General features: G+C 39.6%; 1 protein-coding gene across 1 annotated transcript; it reads left to right on the top strand.

Annotated features, from left to right (window-relative positions):
- The first annotated feature begins 733 nt into the window (after positions 1-733).
- LOC125481496 (E3 ubiquitin-protein ligase Jade-2-like) lies at positions 734-21,502 on the top strand. Its single transcript, XM_048593117.1, has 2 exons — positions 734-980; positions 10,082-21,502. The coding sequence occupies exons 1-2, from the start codon at positions 734-736 to the stop codon at positions 11,020-11,022; spliced, it is 1,188 nt and encodes a 395-aa protein (XP_048449074.1). The 3' UTR covers positions 11,023-21,502.
- Positions 21,503-23,810: the final 2,308 nt, after the last annotated feature.

Below are 23,810 nucleotides of genomic sequence, written 5' to 3'. Positions count from 1 at the left end.
TTCCATAGATGCTGCCATCCCTGCTGAGGTTCTCCGTTATTTTCTGTTTTTATTTAAAATATGTTAGATCCTGAACAAACTTATATTTGTAGGAAAAATCCGTCAGAAACTGTGCAACAATAGGTTATTATTGGTGGTCAATTAGGTGCCTCTAATGCAAGTAAAATGCAGGAAATTCAGAGCTTTTCAGGACATGTTTATTTAAAAGCTATTTTTGATAAAGTAGTAAAGTTGTACCTACACTTGAAAATTGTGCAGCCTTAGATAATAAAACTCACTCACATGTTAGGTGTCTTTTTGACTGTTTGATAAATCATCCTCCCCTGAGCTTTCATGTCATCGCTCATGTGTTTCTAAGTAGCTCAGCTGGGGTAACATTATAATAACTCACTTTTAAGTATAACGATTACCTTCATAAAATGCACATAAAGTTTACTTAAAGAATTGAAAACAATCTATTTATTTTCTCCCATTAACTACACTCCAGAAAACAGTCAGACAGAGAGCCTCGTCCTGGATTTCTCCCAACAGAATTGGTTGCTAAGAAATTTATGAGACTACCTGAGGCTACTTTGCCTTCTGTGACTTCGTTCAGCATTGTGACTAAGATAATTTCAGGCATGATATTTAATGTCCAGCTGCTTAGTAAAGATGCACATTCGTGTTCCATTGAGCTGCACCACTTTGTTGTCTGGAATCTGTTTGATTAAATCCAGATTTCAGTCATACCTGGATGAGATTCTCACTCGAGATCTTCATCTTGCTCCCACAGCTTTCCCTCCATTATATAAAAATAGCACTTACTTACATTGGCAGATTTTGGGTAATTCTGTTTGGATTCTCTGCCCTAGGATATTCTGGGAAAAAAACAAAAGGAAAACTGAGTGACCCAAAGGAGCGTGGGAAGAACAGATCGAAGGGCAGTCTCGAGAAGAAAGGCAAGTTAAAGAGTGAACCGCGTTCCTTATTGAAGCAACTTGGTAAGTCATCTTGTGGTTTAACACCAAAGAAAATTAGAAACTGTGACATACTGGTTGTGCTAAGTATATCTGGGAGTCTGGGTGTGAGCAAAGAGGAGGTTGTTCTTTGTTCATGAGATATTGTCAGACTCTTTTGTTGTGGTTGAGGGGGGTTCTACAAAGCTTTCTTTCCCCAAAACGAAGAGGTATCTCCAGATTTCCTGGTAACCAACTCTATAATTGGGAAGCAGCTAATCTGCTCACTTTCAGTATATGTGCCTTATTTTCTCAGCTCTTCAGTAGTAGCACTCCTGCCTGTGAGGTCCAGGTTCAAGTTCCACTACACAGCCACAGAAGGATGCAAGTAGGATAATGTGTGTAGGTGCCAACAGTTTGGGGAGATGGGAGAGTCAGAGACAGGAAGAGCATCATGTTCTAAAAACACCTGCCAAATCCAAAAGCGCTGGTTGAAATGAGTGGAGAAGGGTCATCAGCTGCCATTATGAAAACACCATATGTGAGAAAAACCAAAAGAGAGAAAGCTCGATGGACTAAGATATTCTGAACATTTGAACATGTTGTATAACACTGAGGAGACCTTTTTGTGTTGCAGTAGCTGAGCAAGCTTGTCAGGCTAAATCACCTACTCCTGTTCCTGTACTTCATTTTTAACTGTCATTTTATCGATTTCATGAAATAGATTGCCAAGTTATGTGAAATTCTGGATTCAAGTTCCCTAGAAACCAAAGTCATTGTGTTTGAATCCCATCAGCCCGCTCCCAGTGATGAAAATGCTGTGCAGTATCACCAAAGGAGGAAACACTCTTCTGAATTGTAGGAATAGAACCATTGTCAAGGAGCAGAGTGTTAGTGCCAGCTACTCTGATTGTCTTGCAAAGTCCTGTGGCCATTCTCCTTGAGGTGCCCAAGGCTAAACATGGACCAAACACAAAGTGGAGTTTAATGACTCATCTGCACCTAAAGGATTCGATTCCCAGAGGAAACTGGATAATTGGTCTGCTTTAAACTCAGTTAGGTTTGTCTGGAAGACTTTTTAAAGCCTTTGCTTGTACTTTGATGGAAGTGTTTCCAACTCCTATTTGAGAATTCCATTGAGCCAGATTGGCAGCAAAGAAAGGTCAGAAATCCCGGGATATTCCAGAAATCTCCCCCAACTCCACTCATACTTCCTTGACATGCAGGAGTCGGTGAAAGATTTATGACTGGAATTTCCTGGAAGGGCTCACTGTAGTTTTACAGTCCATTATTTATTTTTGCCCTAAGTGAATTTTGGAGCCTGTGGGTAATTTTAATTCCCAAAAACAGGTGAGTTTGGGTGATGTGAGAAGAGCAAATAGAAAGAAAGGATTCTCAAATCCAATCTGCAAACTTGTGGCTTTTAACAGAGGAAGACAACCCACCCACCCTCATTTTGGTAAGATTGCATCCCTTAGATTTAACATTGCCTAGCTAGGTTTCTCGTGCCGTTAGGAAGCTCAAAAGCCAAAACGAAGGCATGGTCAGTAGAATGGAAAAGATACGAGTCTTTCCAGCACTGTTTACATGAGCAAAAGATATCAGGAGTGATTGCTGTTTCCTTTCCCAGGTAACAAATGGTACATAATGGGACAACCCTCTCCTCAGTCATTGGAACCCCTCTCTGTAATCAATGACCTACCAGGAGCTAAAATCCCCACCAAATACCCAACACCCTTTCTCCCCCATCCCAAAATCCCCACTCCATAGCCACCCCTGAAGATTTCTTTCTCTCTCCCTCCTCTATGCTCCCGGGCTATGCTACAGACCTACACCTTGCATCTGGTCACAACTAGGTCCTGCCTGGTCACCAACAATTGGATGGTTTCTAAAAGTGTTAGTTAACAACAACCATCCACATTCATTTAAAACCCTTTCATGTAAATATGCCAAGGCAGTTCATATCTGCATCACCAAACAAAATCTGACACTGATCCATGTACAGAGGAACAGAAGCTTGACCTTGGGAGGTAAATTTTAAGGAGCATCTTAAAGGAAGCTGGGAGCAGCTCAGAAGGTGGGAATTCTGTGGCATTTAACTCACCTCCTGATTCCCCAAAGCCAAGGCACCAGTCAGGAGTGTGACAGAATACTCTCCAGTTGCCTGCTTGAGTGGCAGCCCCAACAATACTCAAGAAGCTTGACACCATCCAAGACAAAGCATCCACCCATCCACCACCTTCAACATTCACTGATTCCTAACACCAACGCAGAGTGTTAGCTGTGTGCAACATCTACAAGATGCACTGCAGTGACTTACTCGGGCTTCTTCAACACCTTGCAAACCCATGGGTTCCATCACCTTGAAGGACAAGGACGAGAGCAGCAGTTGAATGGGAACAGCCTGCCTTACAAGATCCCCTCCAAACCACACACTATCTTGATTTAGAACTAGATCACCATTCCTTTACTGATGCTGAATGACAATTCTGAAACTCCCTCCCTAAACTCCCTCCCTTTTTCCTAGGGTGGAGGTAGCTTTTACGAGGGGACATAATTTTAAAGTGAAAGGAGGTAGATATAGGGGAGATGTCAGAGGTAGGTTCTTTACTCAGAGTGGTAGGGGTGTGGAATGCATTGCCAGAGAGGGTAGTGGAGTCGGCCTCATTAGGGGCATTTAAGCGGCTATTAGATAGGCATATGGATGATAGTATAAGGTAGCGGTGGAGGTTAGATAGACCTTAGTTTTCGGGTAAAAGTTCGGCACAACATCGTGGGCCGAAGGGCCTGTCCTGTGCTGTACAGTTGTATGTTCTATGTTCTAATGACACTCGGAGTGTACCTAATGTCCATGGACTGCTGTAGTTCAAGGAAGCAGCTCATAACCACATTCCGAAAGGTACTTAAGGATGTCTGCATCCTTAATATGATTTAATAAAAGAAAAAAATGCAAAGGGTCAGAGAGATTCCAGTGATGTGAAATTCCAGAGGTTAGGAGCTTGGCATTTGAAAGTGCAACCACCAATGGTGCATTTTAGAATCAGGAATGATCAATAAGTTAGAGTTAAATGAGCAAAGATGCTGAGAGGGTTTTGGGAGTGGAGAAGTTGCAGATATAAGAAGAACGATAACGAGAGATGAGATTATGGAGTGTTTTGTAAACCAGAGGCGTTGCCTCACCGGGAACCAATGCAAGTCTGCAAACACATAGCCTGTAGCTCAATGGGATTTGCTGCAAGTTAGGACCTAGGCAGTCAAATTTTGGATGAACCTCGGGTGTACACAGGATGGAAGATGGGAGACCAGGCAAGAGTACATTGGAATAGCCGGGTGTAGTGATGACAAAGACTTTGGATGAAGGTTTCAACATTGGGATGAGCTGATGTATGGGCAGAGTCCGCCAATATTACAGAAGGTAGAAATAGATAGTGTTAAAGAAAGCACAGGGTTTTGACATAAAACTGTTGTTTCTTTAAAAGCTTTTATACGGATGCTTGGTTTACTCACTGAACACGCAGTGCTTAGAATGAGAAAAAAATCAGAAATAGGTATCATTCAGCAACATTTAAAATGCTTCCGTGGTTCCACCATAGGTTGGAAAATATCATTTAACTGGTAGGTGCTAAGATACCCATGCAAGTGCAAAAGATAATACATTTGTTTCTAGTTGATTGATCAAGGGAAGAAAGGGATTAGGCAAAAGGAAATCATAGGCCAGTTAAAATTGCTCAAGACTGAAAAACAGTTATCAACAAGGAAACAGAATTTGTGTTTGTCCAGGGATACTGTATTTAAATTATAATGCATTAGTAAAATGGTAATTCCATTCATCTTTATTTGTCATAAACCTGCCAAGGGACATTGGGCGTGAGGAGAATCCAGATGCATATACATTAGATTTCTAATCCTAGAGAAGAAAATCAAGGCAATCAGACACTTCAGACAGGAGGGAAGAAAGGTAAATTATTCAGAGAACTTACTGTATGTTTTTCCAAAATTGGTGTAGGATAGAGGCAAAACAAAGCTCCAATGAAGTCTCGTAGGGAAAAGAATTAATATGATGCAGATACAGAATAAAACTTTCTCTCCTCAGCTTTAGCAGAAAAGTATCTTTTACTGCAGCAGCTTGATAGTTCTGTTATCCATTACCAATTATCCATTCTTGTAATCGCTAGCTTTGACCAGGTTGAGGGGAGTGAATCAGCTCCCTTCTTTTTAACCCCATGGGTAGACCCCAACAGAGATTGTTCATTCTTTTTGGGTTGTAGCTACTTCATACCTCAATTAAAATGCAGTCAATAAATCAGAATTAAGGAGCCAATTTCAAGGTTTTCTTGAGTGAAAGAGGAATTTTATTATTTACTAAATCCAAGAAAATAATAAAACATGACATCGAGCACACATACAAACACAGTATAAAGCTTAAGAAAAGATTTGTCTGATATATTAGGAAGATAAAGAATATGCAGTTTAATAGGTTCTGAGAGTCCTTGACTTGGGATTGTTGAAGCTGAGACCACGGCTGTTTCGTGAGCAGTAGCAAAGTTTGTACAATCCTTGAATTTTTAATGAATGGCTACTTCTCTGACTTGTTCTGTCAGCAGTGCTAGCTTTTGAGATGTTGAGAAGGAAACAGGGAGAGACAGAGCTCTCGGCCTTGCAATTACTGCTTTATTTACCTTCTCTCTGCTGTGCTGCCAAGCAGCAACTGCAATATGGTTCTATTATATATTCCCACGTCTGGCTCAATTGGCATTCCAAGCTGGAGATTTGCAAGCAACCTTCTGTGTCAAATATTTCTAACTTACCATACAATACGTTAAAACAGGAGATGGGATTTTATTGATATCTGACTCAGTTGACGAGATTCATTGTCTTTGGGATAAACCATGGCGGTCTAGGGAATGAAAATATGCTAATTCAGATTGGAAATGGACAGTCCACATTTTAATGATGATCATGATAGTCTCTTGAGAATTCCCAACCTAAACCAAGTTTTCACAAGCAACTGAGTTGAGAATGTCTAAACTTCAGTTGGGTGAAGTCCCTCACAGACACAGCAGGAATTGGGGTAACATTTATCTCAATAATCTGGGTAGGAAATTAAGAATTGCTAAGGCAAATTACTACTCTTTCTCTCTCTTCAAATAGCATCTAATTGTTCAAGGTTTCTGGTCACTATTAAGGCCGTAGCACTACTGTGGGCAAAAGGTAAGGAGGTAGCCTTCAGCCTAACAGTGACTGAAGTCACACTTATCCATATGGCCATTTGAGCTAACTGGCCCAAATGGGCATTATGACCCCAAATCAGCATCCAACATTTCATTGGGAGCTCACATATTAAAAGTTCTAATCCATTAAGACACACATGCAGGTTCAGAACGCCAACATGCTACTTTTACTTGCTTCCTCCCCTCTAGCCCTCACCATTTCTTTCTACACAAGTTCACTCATAGCTTGTCCAGTTGACTTTAATTCACGTACGAACATAACCATGAACAGTGAAATTTGGTAAATGTTTGGCCATGGGGCAGAATCTGAAAATCACAAGATGATAATCGAGAATGAAAGGCTAGAGGATCTGCATTTCCCTCCCAGCTGCCTATCACAAGGCTGTGAAGTCACTGGCTGGATTTTCACTATCCAGGGGTGTAGTTTGGTTCAGGCAATCTCCTGTCTCAGCAGACAAATCGGTTTAAAAAGCCCTATTAAATGGAATCTTTGTTTCAGGGAGGTAGCGGTGGGAAAGGATGAGGCCAGATGGTCCCAGAAGCAGAGGGTAGGCAGCCACAGGAGCATGTGAGGCTGGGATAAATTGGTCAGAGGTCCCAGCTCAGTTCACTGGGACTTTGTTGCAGTTTTATTCAAGTGATTAGTCACGCTTTCATCTCTTCCTACCCAGGCCAGTTGCCCTCCATGATACCTCCATAAGCATTCATCCAGTAGGCACACTGTCCAGAACCAAAGAGCCATACAATAACAATGGTAATTGTTGAAATTCTGAAACAAAGAAAAATCATTAGAAATCTGCTTTGACAAACAAAACTGCTGGTTGTGAAGCCTATAAATGTGTCATTCGAATAGGGTCATTAAAGCAACAGAAACTTTCTCCACTTTACGATTCTTAAATCTTGTAAAAATAAACATACAGACTTGGACCAGAAAAAGAATGACTTTTTATAACCTAATAAAGTTGTCAATCAAGCAAACACCCACTTTTTAGTTTGATAAAACATAACCCCTGCTGAGCTATGTATTTCAAAGTCTTGAAGCTCAGGTGGGTATTCAGAACAAACTCTGGTGGAGAAGCATGTGTGGTTCACTGTTTCTGCCTATACTGCCTCCATTTTTCAAGTTATGTAAAAAGTTTCTTCTGAATTTCCTGTTCAATTTCTTGCTGAATATAATGTGGTAATGTCCCGTAGTTAGGCCTCGCAAATAGAAACATTCTTTCCTTATTCAGTCAATCAAAACATTTTGTAAGTTTGAAATTTCTATTGAATCACCGTTCAGATTTATTTATTTTTGATATTGAAAGCACACCCCGCCTTTCATTTCTTTCCTGATATGTATTCTCAAGCATTACTGTTATCATACTTATAAATCTTCTATACACCCTCTACAATATGTCTAAATAATTTTATTACATGACAACCAGAACTACCCGCAGTGCTGTAAGTATGCTCTAACTAAGGTTTAGCACAAATTCCCTACTTCAAAATTCTACCCCTCTGGAAATAAGCCAGGGTGCTTTGTTCATTTTTTTTTCACTTTGCTAACCTGTAGTCCTTTCCTGAAACTGCCTTGAAATGAATTTTTACAATGTTGTTCTACTTGAGTTTGGAATAGTTTTAAAATTTGGAGTTTTGTTGTCTCAAGGGACAAGTGGGTCTGCCCACTGGAGACGAAGAGGTCTCCATAGAATAGCAGCAAAGCTTGTGCTAAGTTGTAACTGCAGGAAGGTGCAGTTCCTTGCTAGGTCAGAGTATAGCTATCTTCACCACAAACACATAGCTGAAGCACCTATCCAAATAACTGATGGTCGAACGGAGGAAATACCAAGCAATCTGGAACCTCACCCACCCCCAGTGTCTAAACCACTTCCCAGGAGGGGAAAGCAGGCCAGCAGGAAGGAAATAAGCTAGCGGCAGATACACATGACAGCAGCTCCAAGTATCAAGGCCAGTATAAGTGAGATTTTCACAGAAAGGTTTATACAGGAGAGGCACAGACACTGCACCTTTGGAGCCAACTGAACAAGTCAGTCGTGGAAATTGTTACAGCAAGTTTACATGCCCACAGACTGCTTTGATGCTCCCAAACATCTGCTATTAGTAGACAGGAATTTCAGATTGCGAGCCAAAACAAATTCCGAATGGTAAAAATGCATTTTAGAGAAAGAACATTGCTTCCAGCACTGACTTCAAATGATGGAAACAGGGACAGTTTGGTAGGAAGTTTTAAATGCAGTGGCTGAAACTTGGGTAGGGCTAAGTCATTAAGTGCATGAAGCAATTAACATTACAAAGCAATCTGGTATGAACTTCATTGCTGTGGCTGCTATATCAATACACTGAGAAATCACATAATTTTCTTCTTTCCCTTTTGTAATGGTTTACGAACATACAAATTAGGAGTAGGCCATTTGGCCCTTCACACCGACTCTGACATTAGGTAATGTCATGGCTGATCTGATTGTAACCTTAAATCCACATTCCTGCCAATGATAACCTTTCATCTGTTGCTTAACAAGTGTCTGAGTTACCTTTGCCTTAAAAGCATTCAAAGACTCTGCTTCTACTATGGCTTCAGGAAGAGTGTTCCAGAGGCACTCAACCCTCGGAAAACAAATTGTCTATTCTACACTTTAAGTAAGTGACCACTGGTTTTTAAATAAGACCCCTGGCTCTGTGTTCTTTCATAAGAGGCAAAATCTTCTTCATATCACCTGTCAAGACAACTCCTGCATATTTCAATTAAGTCAGCTTTTAATCTTATAAACATCCGTAGATACAACTCCAATATGTCCAACTTTTCCTCATAAGATAACCTGCCTCATTTCAGATATTAGGCTAATAAACTTTCTCTGAACTGCCTCTGCATTTACACCCTTCCTTATAAGATGTATATAGTAGAGATGTGGTCTTTCCAAAGGTCTGTATAACTGCAGGATAACATCCCTAGTTTTGTATTCATTGTCCCCCGTGATAAATAATAACATTCCATTAGATTTCCTAATTATTTGCTGTACTTCATACTAACCTCTCATGATTCATGTGCAGCGACATCCAGATCCCTCCCCATCCCAGGGCTCTGCACTCTCTCATCCCTTAGATAATATGCTTTTTTTTCCCATTCTGCCAAACTAGACAAATTCACATTTTCCCCATCATACACCATTTTGCCCATAATAGTGAAATGTGCCAGTATCTTATTGAAAAGCAAGTCTTACTCTTTTGTGGCCAGTAATTTGTAGATGCAACTTTAAATATTTAGAAGGTTGATAAAGTGATGTGGGACCATTGTTTTACAAGCTGCATTGCAGATGTGGTGGCTAAGGGTGGACTAAGTTCTGCTTCGTGCGTGTTCAACCATTTCCTTGTTTTTAGTGAGTGACCAATAGACCTTGATATAACCTCCTCCATTCAAAAAGTACTTTTTTTCCTCCATATTTCCCCATGAGCATATACTGAGGAGATGGCGCTGGTGGACTACTCCCATTGTTTTGATATGCACAGGCCGTCTTTGGAGGATTTCTGTCTGCCCTCAAATTGCCTTTTACTCAAAAGTGGCTCTGCCAACAAAACTGTGATGATCTTCCTTTGGATGTCCGAACGAGAGTTTTCCAGGAGCTTTCTACCTGTTTAAGCAGTCTGCATGAGGAAGACAAAAACATTGCTGGTTCCCAATCCCCCTGCCCAACCCCCTCCAACTCTCCACCACACACACACACAACCACCACCGCGCCCCCCCCCCCACCCCGCCCAACAGGCAGGCTGATCTCATATCACAGTCCCTTCGCCTAAAATAGAGTAATTCTGAATTTAGGTTGAGAGTTAATGAAGAATCTTTATCCTATGCATGTACACAATGTCAGAAGTAAAGTATAACACTGAGATTTGCTCATTATGGTATTTCTTTTCCAGGTTTGTCATCCTCCATTTCTTTGGATGGGGAGCTTCTGCAGAATTGGTTGGCCCAGACCGTTCAGGTTAAGACAGAAAATCTCCTGAGCCATTGGTCTTTGCACAGCAGAGCAGGAAATGAAGAGACAACAAGTTTCCTGTCAGATAAACTTCTGCATGATGAGCAGTCATTACTTAGCATCGGTTCAGTGAACCGTGCCAGCGATCCTCAGTCAGAACCATCTTACGCACTGGAAAAAAAATCCAGGCACAAAGCAGGGGAAGACAGCAAGCCTAAATCCCCACGAGATTGTACAGGCATCATTCATGCCAAGAATCAACAAAAGAAACAGCTGAACTCTCCACTAGATTGCACATCCTGGTGTGATAACTCCACTGAATTTTCTACCCAGGGCAGTTACACAAATGGGTCGAAGGGACCAGGGTCAAAAGCCAATGGAAGTCACAAAAGGGCCAACGATGTGCGAAAGACCAGCAAAAAGCAGGCCTCACATCATTCCAGTTCTAAGGCAGCTCTCCCCAGTAGATCCCCAATAAGGAATATCAGTCACATTGGTGAAATGTTGGACTACCTTGAACCTGCTTCATCTAAACCCAGTTCTTCAGTTAAAGTGCCTAATGCATCCATAAACCCTAAATCTTGGGTAACTTTCAAGATTCCAAAACCAAGAGAAAGCAGGAAGTCGCAAGTGCAGAAGCAGGATCTGGGAAACAAATATCAGCAGCTAAGCCCAGACAGGGAAAAAAAGCCCAAAGAGTCATCAAAGATGAAGCAGCTCTTTGACAACGAGACTGATGGCTATTTTTCTGATGCTGAAATGAGTGACTCGGACACTGAATCTATGGCAAATACGTCACAAAGGCTTCAGCGCTTGAATTCAGAAAGCGTACACCGAAAATGTGGTGGAGAGGTTGTCAGAAGGAGCATTCTAGCTTCCTGAGTATCCAGAGTAACTGGATAAAGAATAGTCAGGTGGCTCAATCCCAATTACAACTCATGCGCTCATCTCTGCTGGTCAACTGACCCTCAAAATGCTTTCTCTGCAAGTTCTGACTTGGTGGTTAAAGATTCAGTGTCACTGCCTCTCTTCATTCTCTCCCCTACAGCTGCCAGCCTAACAAGATCATCATGTAGTGAACTTTTAAAATTCTAGTCAGTAAAAGCCCTTTGAAACAGTAGGTGACTCAACTTGTAATAAGCCAGCACGCAGTCCAAGTAACTAACTATGGTATATCGCGTGTGGTTAATACCTTGGTGATCCATGAAATAATAATTTCATGATTCTAGAGTGCCAGTTATTTGATGCCCTATACCTTCAGGCATTGTATCACTGTTTTCTTTATTCGCTTCCTGTACTGTGCTTCTTCTGTCCAATTCCTGCATGACAGTAGGAAGAATTGAAAAGAAACCATAATTAAAAAACAGATGAAACTATACACTATATTATAAAGCTAACTAGTTGACAGTAATTTTAAGGCAGTGATTCAGTCTTTGAAAGAATTCTTAAGCCCTTCAAGCTTTAGTCTTGAGATTTGTGGCATCATCCAGAGTTGTTGACTGAATTGCTGCCTGATAACTCAGCACCAGCCATCTGTTATTGTACACTTAATGTAGAAACATTTGCCGAGTTTAGTTTCTGGTTCTGCACTGTCATAAAGTCACAGGAGGCTAAACAGTCACCCTATTTACTATTTTGGGGGTGAGATCATTGCTCTATCCAGGTTGGCAATCTGTCTGCATCGTGTTGACACATTAGCAATCTGTTGGGAGGCGTCATACCCCTGTGATTAAGATTTTGAATGAGAACAGCAGAACTACTCTTCGGTGATGGTGATGACAACATGCAAGGAGAAAAATAAAAATGACTAGAATTTTGTGGCATTCATCTTCTACTAAAAATAAAGCACAAAATGCACTTTTTTGAAGTCTGTCACAACAAAGGATGTGCTGACTTCATAGGCCGTACAAGAGTTGCAAGGCAAAAGGGAGGTTTTTTTTGTACTTTTAGAGATTTTAGGAAGTAGTCAGATGCTAAAAAGGAAACTACGACAGTATCAGTTATAATGTATACTGGAGCCTCATACCCAGTAATAACATTTATATTGCTCTAGGTATGTTATAGACAGTTACACACTATTAAAATATAGAAGTGTAACACCCTACAACTCATCTGAGTATATACCCAGTAACAATACATCGGCTTTGAAATTATGCTATTGAGCATAAATGTTTGAAATTCATCTCTCCACTGTTTTAACAAACAAATTGGCCTATTCATTTTAAACAGGTGAAAACTTCCACTAAAATAGCGAGAGAAATTTCGAGCAAACATGAACATTCATACTCAGATATCCAAAGGCATGACTTTTGGGCCCAAAGCATCATATGTTATTCCCAGCAAAACACAATGTATACATCTATACAGGAGTGTAATGGTGAATTATTAAGGAAGACTATGACTTGGCCTGCTTGGCAGTAATGGTGGTATCATGGAGGTAGAATTGCTGGGGCCCACATACTGTTCTAACGTAGTGTTTTGTTTAGCAGCCTCATTAGTGTATGCAAAATGGGATCTTATGATGTACTTAGGACCTCAGTACAATTTGGAGGGCTGGCTCATTAGAGCATACTCTACACACATTCTGCCCAGTTCTGTGTGTTAAAGAGGAAGACACCCCAAAAATAACAAACTAATTGTTTTATAGGACCACGGGAGGCAGGAGTGCTACTCGGGGATCCACTAGAATAATGTGGACCCACTGCCACTTCAGCCATTTTCAAGATTCCCCAACCCCCTTCCTTCCAGATCTGCCAGCCTGTTAACCTCCAAGCTTACTAATGCAGCGCAGGGTTACACCACGGATGTTCTATTTGGGGAATGCAACTGACTGGCAACAAGGCACTGAGCCCTTCAATGGACCTTGCCCCCCACCAGCAGAATGCTGGCTGCATGTTTTTGTGGCCGAAATTACGATCAACCCTGTATAAGACATACACAGGTCTGTTATATCTCAATAACACATTGCTTTACACAAGTGAATACAGGATCTAAAACAATATGTACTATATATTACATACATTCGGGTGTGTTCTGTCCAGTAATATGCAGTATTATAATATATGCAGGAGTATTAAACTCCTGTACAACAGTTTGTTGGATGTAAAATAATTTTGTATTGCATAATACCAGGGTGTATTACTTGGTAAAACGTTTTAAGTATCAAACTTTCAAATGCCATTTTAATACCATGTTCAGCGTCAGCACCGAATGCACTAATATAATTTTAAAGGACTTATTGGGTAAATGAAAGCTAAATCCAAAGGACAAATCTCAATATTCCAAATTTCTGCCTTTCAAAAGACAACGTACATAGGTTCCAACACAGATTTTCAGTAGTAACATGAACAGGCAGGGGGTTAGACTCCATATAGGTATGCTAAACACACCCAGCTCTACCTCTACACTATTTCTCTTAGTCCATCACCTCTGTGCTATTGGATTTGTTTGCCTGACATCAAGCTGTGAATGAGATACAATGTCTGTCAAGTAAACACTTGGAAGTCAACAGTTTTACCAGGCGTGCATCATTATCGTTGATTTTAATTTCCTTCCCAGTTGTTTGCTCCATCAGAATTTAGCTCTGCAAAAGATTAGTACATCTACTGCAATCACTGCCTCAATTCCACCTTATCCTTTTTTTAACCACAAAACTCTTGCCCAACTGAGGGCTTGATTCCTTTAATGTCTTCCTCACTGACCTATTAAACTCGAGCTGATCTAAAAATACAACCATTTATCCCACATTGAAAGGTAAAGTTGCCATAGTCCTACCAAACCATAAGGCTGCTCTTTCTCATTAGAGAGAGAGAAATGACTGATCACCACACCTCAGGCAAGGAGAGAGGTTGAGAAAGAAAGTCCTTCACAGTAAACTTATCCGGAGCAGGAATTGAACCCATACAGTTGGTAATATTCTGAATTGTAAACTAGCAGTCCAGCCAACTGAGGTAACCAATTGGATCTGCACCCACTCCATTGCAGTTACTTTTCAGCAAGCATGATCAAGCCATGTGAACAAAGCAGTTCAGAGGAATTTCCCAATTTCTGTCTCACTTGCCCATCATCTTGTCCATGCTGACCTACAATGAATCCAGTCAGCCAGTGTTTAAAATGTAAAGTCTTGGTGACTTGTCATCAATCTTATTAGGGCCTCACCCAATTCCATCTCCTGCAGCTTTATATAACCTCCCACACCCTTAATCTCTCCAATTTCAGCTTTTTTGATTAACCTCCTTCATATAACCCATCATTAGTGCCAAAGCAATCAGCTAATTCAGTGTTATTCTCCAGAACTTCCTCCCTGATGTGTTACATTAAACAGATTATTCAGTTTTTAGTCAGATTAAAGTATTTGTGTTGAATGAAAGTTCTAGAAAGGTTGCTATTCGTACCCAATGATATGACGATTTCAAACTTTAACTGTGACAGTCTTTGAACTTTATGACCACAATCAAATTTGTGGTAAGTTCAAAGAAGGCTTATCAAATGACCACTCACACTTTTATTATAAGCTAAAAGATAATTTTGTTTTTTGGGAAGCTTTTAGTCGCTTAAAAGCAAGTTGGAGACAAGATAAAGTTTAGTCGCTTATTCCTTAAACTTGTTAGTCATTGAGTGTGTTACTAATGGTTCAGGTTAATTATTTTTAAAATTTTTTTGCTAATGACATATTTACCTTGCACAGAAGGCTTCTGTGACAGGAACTTCTGCTCAACAATCGGAAGTCCTTACAAAAAGAACTTCCTGCTAACATTGGTACTTACTGAAAATGTACAGGACGTGTTGTTAACCAGAGATATCTAAACCAAAGTTACAGCATTTCTGGCCAATAAGAAACCACTATGACTGAACCTAATTTGAGATGAGGTTTGCTTGTGGGTGTTTTTAAGCACCTGCAGCCTTGTCATATGGGCCTAAAGTAGCACATGACTGTGATGATTAATTCAGATTCTCAGTGATCAAAACTTCAACAGACTCTATTAAAATGCACAATTTAGACCATGCTGTCCATCCACTGTGATGCACTAAATCTCAAGTTAAATAAGGTCTATATATTCACAAGCCCAGCAAAACTACTTTTTCATTTTTGCTTTCACTGCCAAGACCGAACAATTCTGGGTTGGATCTGCTGCAGCTTAGGGCATACTCTGGGTTCTCAGTTTTGTGCTGTATTGAAATCTTGAGTATTATGCCCTTCTATTCCCCCTGCACCAATAACTTATTTAAAATGGTCTTAATCCTGGGCCCTTTTCAAAAATGCATTTCCATTAAACTCGCTGGAAAAAATACAACTTTGAATTGTGAGAAATGGTAAAGCCAGGTTCAGTGAACTAACTGTTTATATTAAATTACAGTTGCTATTTCTTGCCTTGAAGTAACTATCAACAGTTGTTGACTCTCATGCATTGTCTTAGTATTTACTCTCATATGGGTTAGTATGTTAGATAGCTGCATAATTTCACAGAGTTCTCTCTAAAATAATCGGGATGCTTGTGTTCACAGCCACCAGCTCCTTTCCCTGGTATAAATAACTTTGGCTAGGAGGGCAGTGTAAATTATGTATTGGTATCTGTTTTCTTTAAGGGGTTACTTGTTTGGAAAACTGAGGAGTCTGCACCTGTGTTTTGCTTCATTATGTGCCAAAAGTGAATAGAAATATAGTCAGGCTGGAAAATCCAAGACTGCCCATTATAGGAAGCCTCATCCTCCCACTTTTACTGCTGCCTGGACATTCCATTTAGTTTGGGGTGATTCCTGTGTAACTGTCATGTGACATTGTCAAGGCCATCAGTGATGTCACAAACATTCTTCTGTACCAATGGCATTACTTCAACAAAAGGCAACTCGTATTTCATGGTAAATTTATCATTCTATCTTATTGATACGTCACATATGCATGTCTTTTAACTCGTGAACATTCACACGTGTTAAAATGACACCAAATAAATGAAAGTTGAGAAATACAACACAAAATGTTGGATTCCCCCAGCAATTGGCCCATACCAAGACTATTGTAAGAATCTGTTTACATCAAAACCAGCCGCTTTCACAATTTGATAGCAGTGCCCTTGAGCATGTATGTCTCACAGGTCTTTGAATGGCTTTTGTGGTAAACTTTCTATATGATTTGGTAGAGATTAGGAAAGTTCCAGGTTAGAATCCCTGGTTTGTGCTGATCTCAGGCTGAATAGTAACAGATGAGATGCCACTGGCCCGTAGTGTCTCTGAGCAAGAAAAAAAGAAAGAAAAATACCTACATGTGTTATTCCTGACTGCAGTCTGATGGTTTAAATATTGAGTGAGATTAGAGCTCAGCAGTTTAGCCTACCCTTGTCAAACTACCATAGTACTCATGATACTCTCTGGTCACATATGTGAATTGGCTATTTGGTCATGGTGTGGCTTCTGGTAGTTGATTCCCCAGTACTAGTCACTTTTTTCAGGAGAGGAGGGAGAAGAAAATTGGGGGAAAGGGCCATCGCTATTGTCAGTGACCTTAGCACATATCATTGGTTTGAAAAAAGACTTGCTTCTCCTGCACTATGTCTGTAATCATGCATGACTTCAGAGAGACACCTGATGATGACTATACAGAGGCATATTTATTGCTGGTAATTGCAAAGATTAGCATTTCTTGGTTTCAGGATGGACTGGAGTCCCTGAACACCTCAAAAACCAAAGGGAATTCTGTTATTGTCACACTAACAATTAAATGTAACAAGGGACTGGAATGTCTCATTTATTTTGATGTGTTATTTCATTACATTACCACTTGAGGCAGTCTCAAAAGAATGGAACACACAGTGAACCTGGGTCTGCAAACTCCATCCTCGGCACATTCTTATAAAGAGAAGTGCTAATTCAAGGAAAATGTAATTGGGAATATTTGTTCCCCTCAAGTCACTCCAACAATGAAAGTGTTCAAATTGAATTCCTTATTAAAAGTTTAGGAGGAGCCTTCGCTTAGTGAACAGAAAATGTTTGCCATTCCCTTTGTAATCTATCAGTTCCTCAGCAATTCCCATCTAATGAATCATTTTGGATATACTGAAGTCATCAATCAGTGAGTATTTATTTGTGTTGGCCCACACTCAGTAGTGTCTTTAAAACATATGTGATGCATTTCTTTCGAAAAAGCCATTTGGTTAAACCATCAGAAAAGTAAATGTCACTTTATTGTAAGCATATAATATCAGTCCCCAGGAGCCTAGTTTCTCTGCACTAAACACCGCCTGTATTCCTGAGAGGAAAATGACCTCCTCCCTGGTTTCTGCTGGTGTCGTTCTGAGTTCATCACAACTGGATGCATGGAAATGACCCACACATGACTGGCCCTCTGGTATTCTCAATTCATCTCCTTGGGGAAGACCATTGGCCTTTTCCCCAAATATTCAATTGTAGAGTGAGCACTTCTGTGTTGCTCGCTGCCGTAGAATTTTGCAGTGCTCTTCTAATACCATTATGTACCCTAAATGATTCTTGTTTTTATTAGTAACCATCCATTATGTACTTGTCATTAGAAACAAGTGTATGAGAGTACAATCTCAGCCTGTAAAGTGCACACAGCTCACTTTAACTGGTTATCATACAGTTGAACTAATTACTAACTAACCTATTGATACTCCACAATGTTATTGGGAAATCCATATTAAATATGATTTGTTTTTCTCGTTCAGTGTTATTCATGCTCCACTCTGAATCACATTATCTCATACAATTGTCATTCTCCCAACTGCTGCAATCTGAAACTGTCATTGGAGATTACATAGCTTGTGCTTGTAAACCCAGGAAAACAGTTGGTGGAAAGAAAAAACATGGTGATTGTTTTGTGGTAAAATCACAGGCTAATTTATACTCCTGTAGAGTGTATGTGTACCAGCTGTTAAATTGTTTATCAAGCCCTCAACAATGGTTTTTCACAAATTGTCCCAATACATTTTCCACAGATCTATTTGCCCAGGGAGTCCTGCAAGAGTAGAACCATAAGACAATAAGAACAGCCTGTTTGTGTCTGAGTTAAATGGTATCCATTGATTCCTTCCAGTTTTTTTAAGACTTCTGAATACATTTTTTTCCATTAATCTTTCATTGTTCTGTACCTTCAACAGAATAATTTTTACCTCTTAAGATAAAGATTGTATTTATTAGTAAAACTTGTATAAAATCTTGATCAATTTATCATGTTAGGTATTAAGCTCTCCATTTTTTTAAAAAATCTATCGATCGGTTTGCAGACAATAAGCCTTGAGTTAATCATTTAGAAAGAAAAAACTTTAAAAATGTGGTGTAGAAGTCATTCATCCATATCTCTTTGTGGAGTAAAATTGATGAAATGTATGCAGAGACTGGAAGAATAAGGTTGGAAGAATTTCTTTAGTCAAAGATTGTTTCATGTTTTATTAATTTCTTGTCAGGATAAGATAAACAGAGGATGCAGCTGGATTTAATGAATGATTTAGGTTTTTGAAAATCCTACCATGGGCTTTGAGACTACAAAAATCTAATTTATGGTATCACTGAAGACAAAGTAGTAGATTAGTTTGGGAGTAAATACCTTAACTTTTTAAAATTGTTCTCTTTATAAACATTTAGGATCTTCCTAACATTCAAATTATACAATGTATTTGTAAATTAATCAAAACAACTTTTGAATGTGGCTTTTATATGTAGCAAAGCCATGTTCTATTATAAACCCGTTAATATGCATTCACTGTTAGATGTTACAGGCAGACAATGTTCTCATAAGAAATGAGCACGTTCCAAGTTAACAATCTGGATTTCCATGATGAGAAATACATAATTCAATGTATATCTGTAGAGACACCTTTAGCAATAATGCCCTCCCTCAGCATACTTCACCACCTTTCCCATGCAGCCTCCAATCTAAAATTGGTAGTGGAGCTCATGAACATATAGATGGTATGTAACTAAAAGCCCAAATCTTTAAATTTTAAAAGAGAAAAATGAACGATGTGTATTGTGGTCCAAAGGTAAATTGCTCTCTGCCTGTGAAGGGAGAGTCTTCATCCAACTAAACAGACGTGAACCATATAGTGAGGGGGGAAGTATGCAGCAGCTTTGGAACTAGTTGGCTGTCAGATTGTTTGTCTGGGGGATGGCCTATCTTGTTGGTGGGCAGGGCTGAGATGCTGGGGTGGATGCAGAGACAAAGAGGGTGGGGAAAAGAAACACTTCAAGCGGGGGAGAAAAAAGACTATAGTGTCTGATCAGTTGGCATAGAATTTGTGCTTAGGACCTAATGTTTAAATTAAGCTAGATCAGAGGAGAGACTGCACAAAGCAAAACTTAGAGCAGCTCAACTGTCCTGTGTGTTTATCCCATCCAGCTCAGATGTAGGCACCATCTGCTATTTCTCAAGATCTTTGAGGTAGGCAGAGTAAATACAGTGTTTGCAAGAAGTCTATTTAATAAGCATATGTAATGCACAGAATAATGAACATTCTAGAACATAAATGGAGAGTCAGAAATTGGGCTGTAATCGGGGGCATTATATGGTTTGTGTGTAGAGTGATGAATTCTGGGAGCAATTTCTGACCAATAATCTAACTGTGAATCAGAACAGCTGTATGTGTATAGTGGTGTATTAAAATGATGGTATCGTGGCACACTGCCTCTGTTCCAGAAATACTGGGTTCAAGTCCTGCTTGCCTCAGAGGTGTGTCATAACAGATCTGAACAGATGAATTATTTTAAGATCAATGACATGTTAGGAGTGCATTACAGACCAGAATCTGATTCAGTGATACCTGTTGATTTCCATGTTTGATCAATCAGTACCTAGGAGGTTATCATTGGCTCAGGAGTTTGTTAATAAGCTGAACATGTACAACTTTCACCTGACTCCTCTTGATTAAATCCTAACCTTGAAGTTATTCCTGATCTGTAACTTTTTAGATTGCACTGTTTTACTTTTAAGATATGAGATCATTTGTGGATTTTACTTTTGAACTGATAAATCTGAGTGCAGACACTCTCAGTGCATCATTGATGGCAGATGGTGCTGACAAATCAGGATTATGAAGGTATTACTGCATTTTACTGGAAAATAACTTGCAACTGATGAATTCTAAGACCCATGTAATAAATATGGAAAAAGCAACAATACTTTATCAAGAAAGGGTAGCCAATGTGTCTAACGTTGTAATTCATACAAATTTCCAGTTGTAGGATACATAGACTAGTATAAATATTTCACACACAATCATTGATTTGGAGTCATTGCACAAGCTCATTGAATGGTCAGTTATGACCAATACTAACAAGTTGAAGAAACTGATGAAATTATAGATGTTTCAGAATGGATATTCTGTTCCAGTTTCTCAAAAGGAGTCACATTCAGACTCTGTAGATTACCTGTGCTTGCTGTATCAATGTAAAGGGCATATAGATTCGGTAATGTAGTATAAACAGAGATATAGACAACATTTTAAAAAAAAAGCTTTCCATATTCAGGTTTTGTTAGACTGTAGCAATAGTATGTACCATAGGAACTCCAGACCTTACTAAACACACTGCCTTTTACCAGTGCTTGTTTCAATGTGCTTGAACAGTTAACAATATATTCATATACGCTGTTTGCTGATACTGTATTCCAATCCTAGACCATACTGCCTGCTGAGTAGTTTCTTCCGTCATATGTACTCAATACAGAAACTGCAAAAGAAAGGAATCTCGTCTGTTGTCTGAATTAAGTTGCTGTCTACGCTGTATGTAAAATATTAAAATTCAGTGTGAGCTCTTGGAGAGGTCACACAATTATGGCAAGCAGGGGGCCTAGTGTATCTTTTGTTTCAAGGAAAAGCGATGTGCCATTTGTTAATAAAGAGAATATGGAGATGATATATATAAAGAAGAAATGCTATTTTAAATTATTTTTGGCTTTTTTTTTGCAATATTTATTTTCTTGTATTAGAGTACTTATAAATCCTTTGTAGAGAAGAAATGTATTTTCCATTAGTGCAAAAGGAATCGTATAAACTGCAGACCTATTAATCTTTTGTACATTTTCCATGTCAGCGACCTTTAAAGCAATATGATGTATCAGAAGTTGTGTACTTTGTGTAACTCCATTGCTGTTAATGTTGACTTGGAATTGCTAAGTTCTCTAATTGTCCAATTTTTGGTCTCAGTTGGGGCATAAATTGCAGTTCAGAGTCTTGAGAGAGAGAGAGAGAGACAGACCCTCGAAAGAGACAGAAACATCTTGTACAAAGGGAGACTGTGCAGAGAGGGACTTATACACAAAGAGAAAGAAATCGCTGATTAATGAGTTTGATAACTTGGCATTTGTCAGATCATTGGCAGCATACAATCAATAAAGCAGTGTTTTACAAGTAAACAGTAGTCTTTTCTTTTTACTCACTTTCTTCCGGTCTTACCCTGAAGCCAATGCACATGTACAATTGGGGTCAATAACTCATCCAGGAGGAAGTTCACCAACTGTCAAGTGAGATACAGTGTGCAGAATTTTCAATTCCAGTCAGAAGCAGAGGCACAGGTGGAAATGTTCAAATACTGATGCCTTAGAGCAGTGTGCTGGCCTTCCAGCACATTGCAACTTTTGGCCATTTTCATTCTGGGAGAAGCTGAGGTGGACATGGAGAGCACCTTGTGGTGCAGACCTGGTTGGGAAGGATGGGGTAGCACTATACTGCTAGACAGTGATTTTCCTTGCACCCACCAAGGTCCTGAAGCATTGTTCAGGGGAGGAAGTAACAGCTTGGCAACTCTGGCCTTTTATTAAATTCAAAGGTCATTGAAATTTCTGTTCACAACACATTTCCATCATGAGGCATCTTCTCTCTTACGTGCTTTGATAGCTCCACCATGGACAGTAGGGTTGCTGACATCTTGTTTCTTGGAGTTTGCCTGCCACCCTTAGAATGTAAATCACCTCAAGATATTTGGTGGTCATGGAAAGCACTGAAAAATTTCAAGTCTTTGTTTTCTCTTGTACATTCATAGGATGTTGTTGTCTCCATTAAGGACAGCATTAATCGCAATCCATAATTCCCCTTGAGCAGGTGGTGAACTGACATTTTTGATTACATTGGAGTGGGTGGTGAGACCACTTTAGATTAGAGTTCAATCAGAATCAACCATATTGCTGTGAATCTGGAGTTATGTAGACAAGACCGTGTAAGGACAACACGTTTCCTTCCATAAAGAGCTGTTATGACCAAGATCGGAGATCCTTTCTAGTCCCAATTCTTTATTGGTAATGATAAAATTTTATATTTTACCAAGTTGAAGATGTAACAAGTCAGCCAGGTTCCTGTACTCAAAGAGTAACTAGTTTATTGTTACTTAAGCACACAAAGATTATTGACAAACTAGGTTTAGGCTTTGCAAAGATAAGACATTCTAACATCCCAAAGTTAAAATGAGGCAAATGTGAGTAAAGAACAAACTATGGTCGAAACACCCCACAGAACAAAAAATGCAATTGAGACATGGCTGAGAAATCCATGCAATTTCCCTCTGTCACCCCACCCCCAACCCCAACATCACCACCCACCCAAACGTTAGTGGTGGTGAGTCACTGAATCTTATTAAAACTTCACAAGGGATTATGGAAACTGCGTAATTAGTAACTTGAGCACATGTGCCAGAATGTCAGAACAAGTAAGAAGTGACCAAAGTTATGTTTTTTTTTAATTCCAATCTCTGCAGAGAATTTTTTTTTCTTAAAGGGTATATATTTTGGGGATATTTAGTGGTATAAGCATTTGTATCACTATCACTGTATATGTTAATTATTTGCATCTTTATTGATTTCATTTTGTTAGATAAACTAATAACTGTCTGTTAAGAAATATGGTTGACATCTTGTTGATTGAAACCTAATATAAATAAGGTATTGGTTAAATTGGTAACCAGAAAAAGTATTTATATTGTGACTTATGGAGACCTGGGATTAGAGCAACAGTGCAATCCTCCAGCCCTGACCTGACATTGCTATGGAATCTAGAAACTGAACTTAAGTATTCACTCACAGACAACTCCAGCCTTTCAGACAGCAAGCTTCACCAAACTAGTACTGCCCCTGGATTCTTTCCAACTTCTAATCTTGCTCAATTACACAAAGCAATTACTCTTTTAGATATTTCAACTCCCACTCTCTGCTGCACAGAACTATTCAAGGCACATGGCTTCTTCTGCTTCTAACCAACACTTGGGTGCTTACTGACTTCTAAATTCTTTCCAAGTTCTGACTGAAATTTGCTCTTGACTTCTCGCTAGAGCCCCAACTTCACAGAACTAGTCTAGTTCATTTGTCTTCTCAGGAGTACAGTTTAACAGTTCTTTCCTGCAAGGAGCCTTCTTCAGACTCTGTCTATCTTCTCTCTCTTTTCTGGTCAGCTGAGGTTTTTGTTTCTACTTGCCTTTCCAATGCTCCTCTAAACAGTCAGCCTGCAGCTGTCACAGCAATTGGAAACTGTCTCGCAGTTGTCAGTGTCTGTCAACTTCATACCTTGCTTGCAGGTGTCCTTTAAGCCCAAGACGTCATGACCCAGTGGCCAGTTTGTTGTGGTGAAGATCTTTGAATACACTGCCTGACATCCATCTGACAAATGTGGCTAAGCCAGTGCAGACACTCTCAGCTCAGCAATGTGTGTGTGCTGATGGCATTAGTTCACTCTGGG

The sequence above is a fragment of the Rhincodon typus genome, unplaced genomic scaffold (assembly GCF_021869965.1).
Source record: "Rhincodon typus isolate 14 unplaced genomic scaffold, sRhiTyp1.1 hic_rhity00002342, whole genome shotgun sequence".
NCBI lineage: Eukaryota > Metazoa > Chordata > Chondrichthyes > Orectolobiformes > Rhincodontidae > Rhincodon > Rhincodon typus.
Note: the sequence above shows the minus strand (reverse complement) of the source record. Positions and strands in the feature narration are given on the sequence as shown.

Bases quoted from the DNA above. Each gene is read 5' to 3' on its own strand.
- LOC125481496 (XM_048593117.1), top strand. From the start codon at position 734: ATGAGATTCTCACTCGAGATCTTCATCTTGCTCCCACAGCTTTCCCTC. The intron at 981-10,081 runs GTAAGTCATCTT...TTTCTTTTCCAG, and splicing joins TTCCTTATTGAAGCAACTTG to GTTTGTCATCCTCCATTTCT.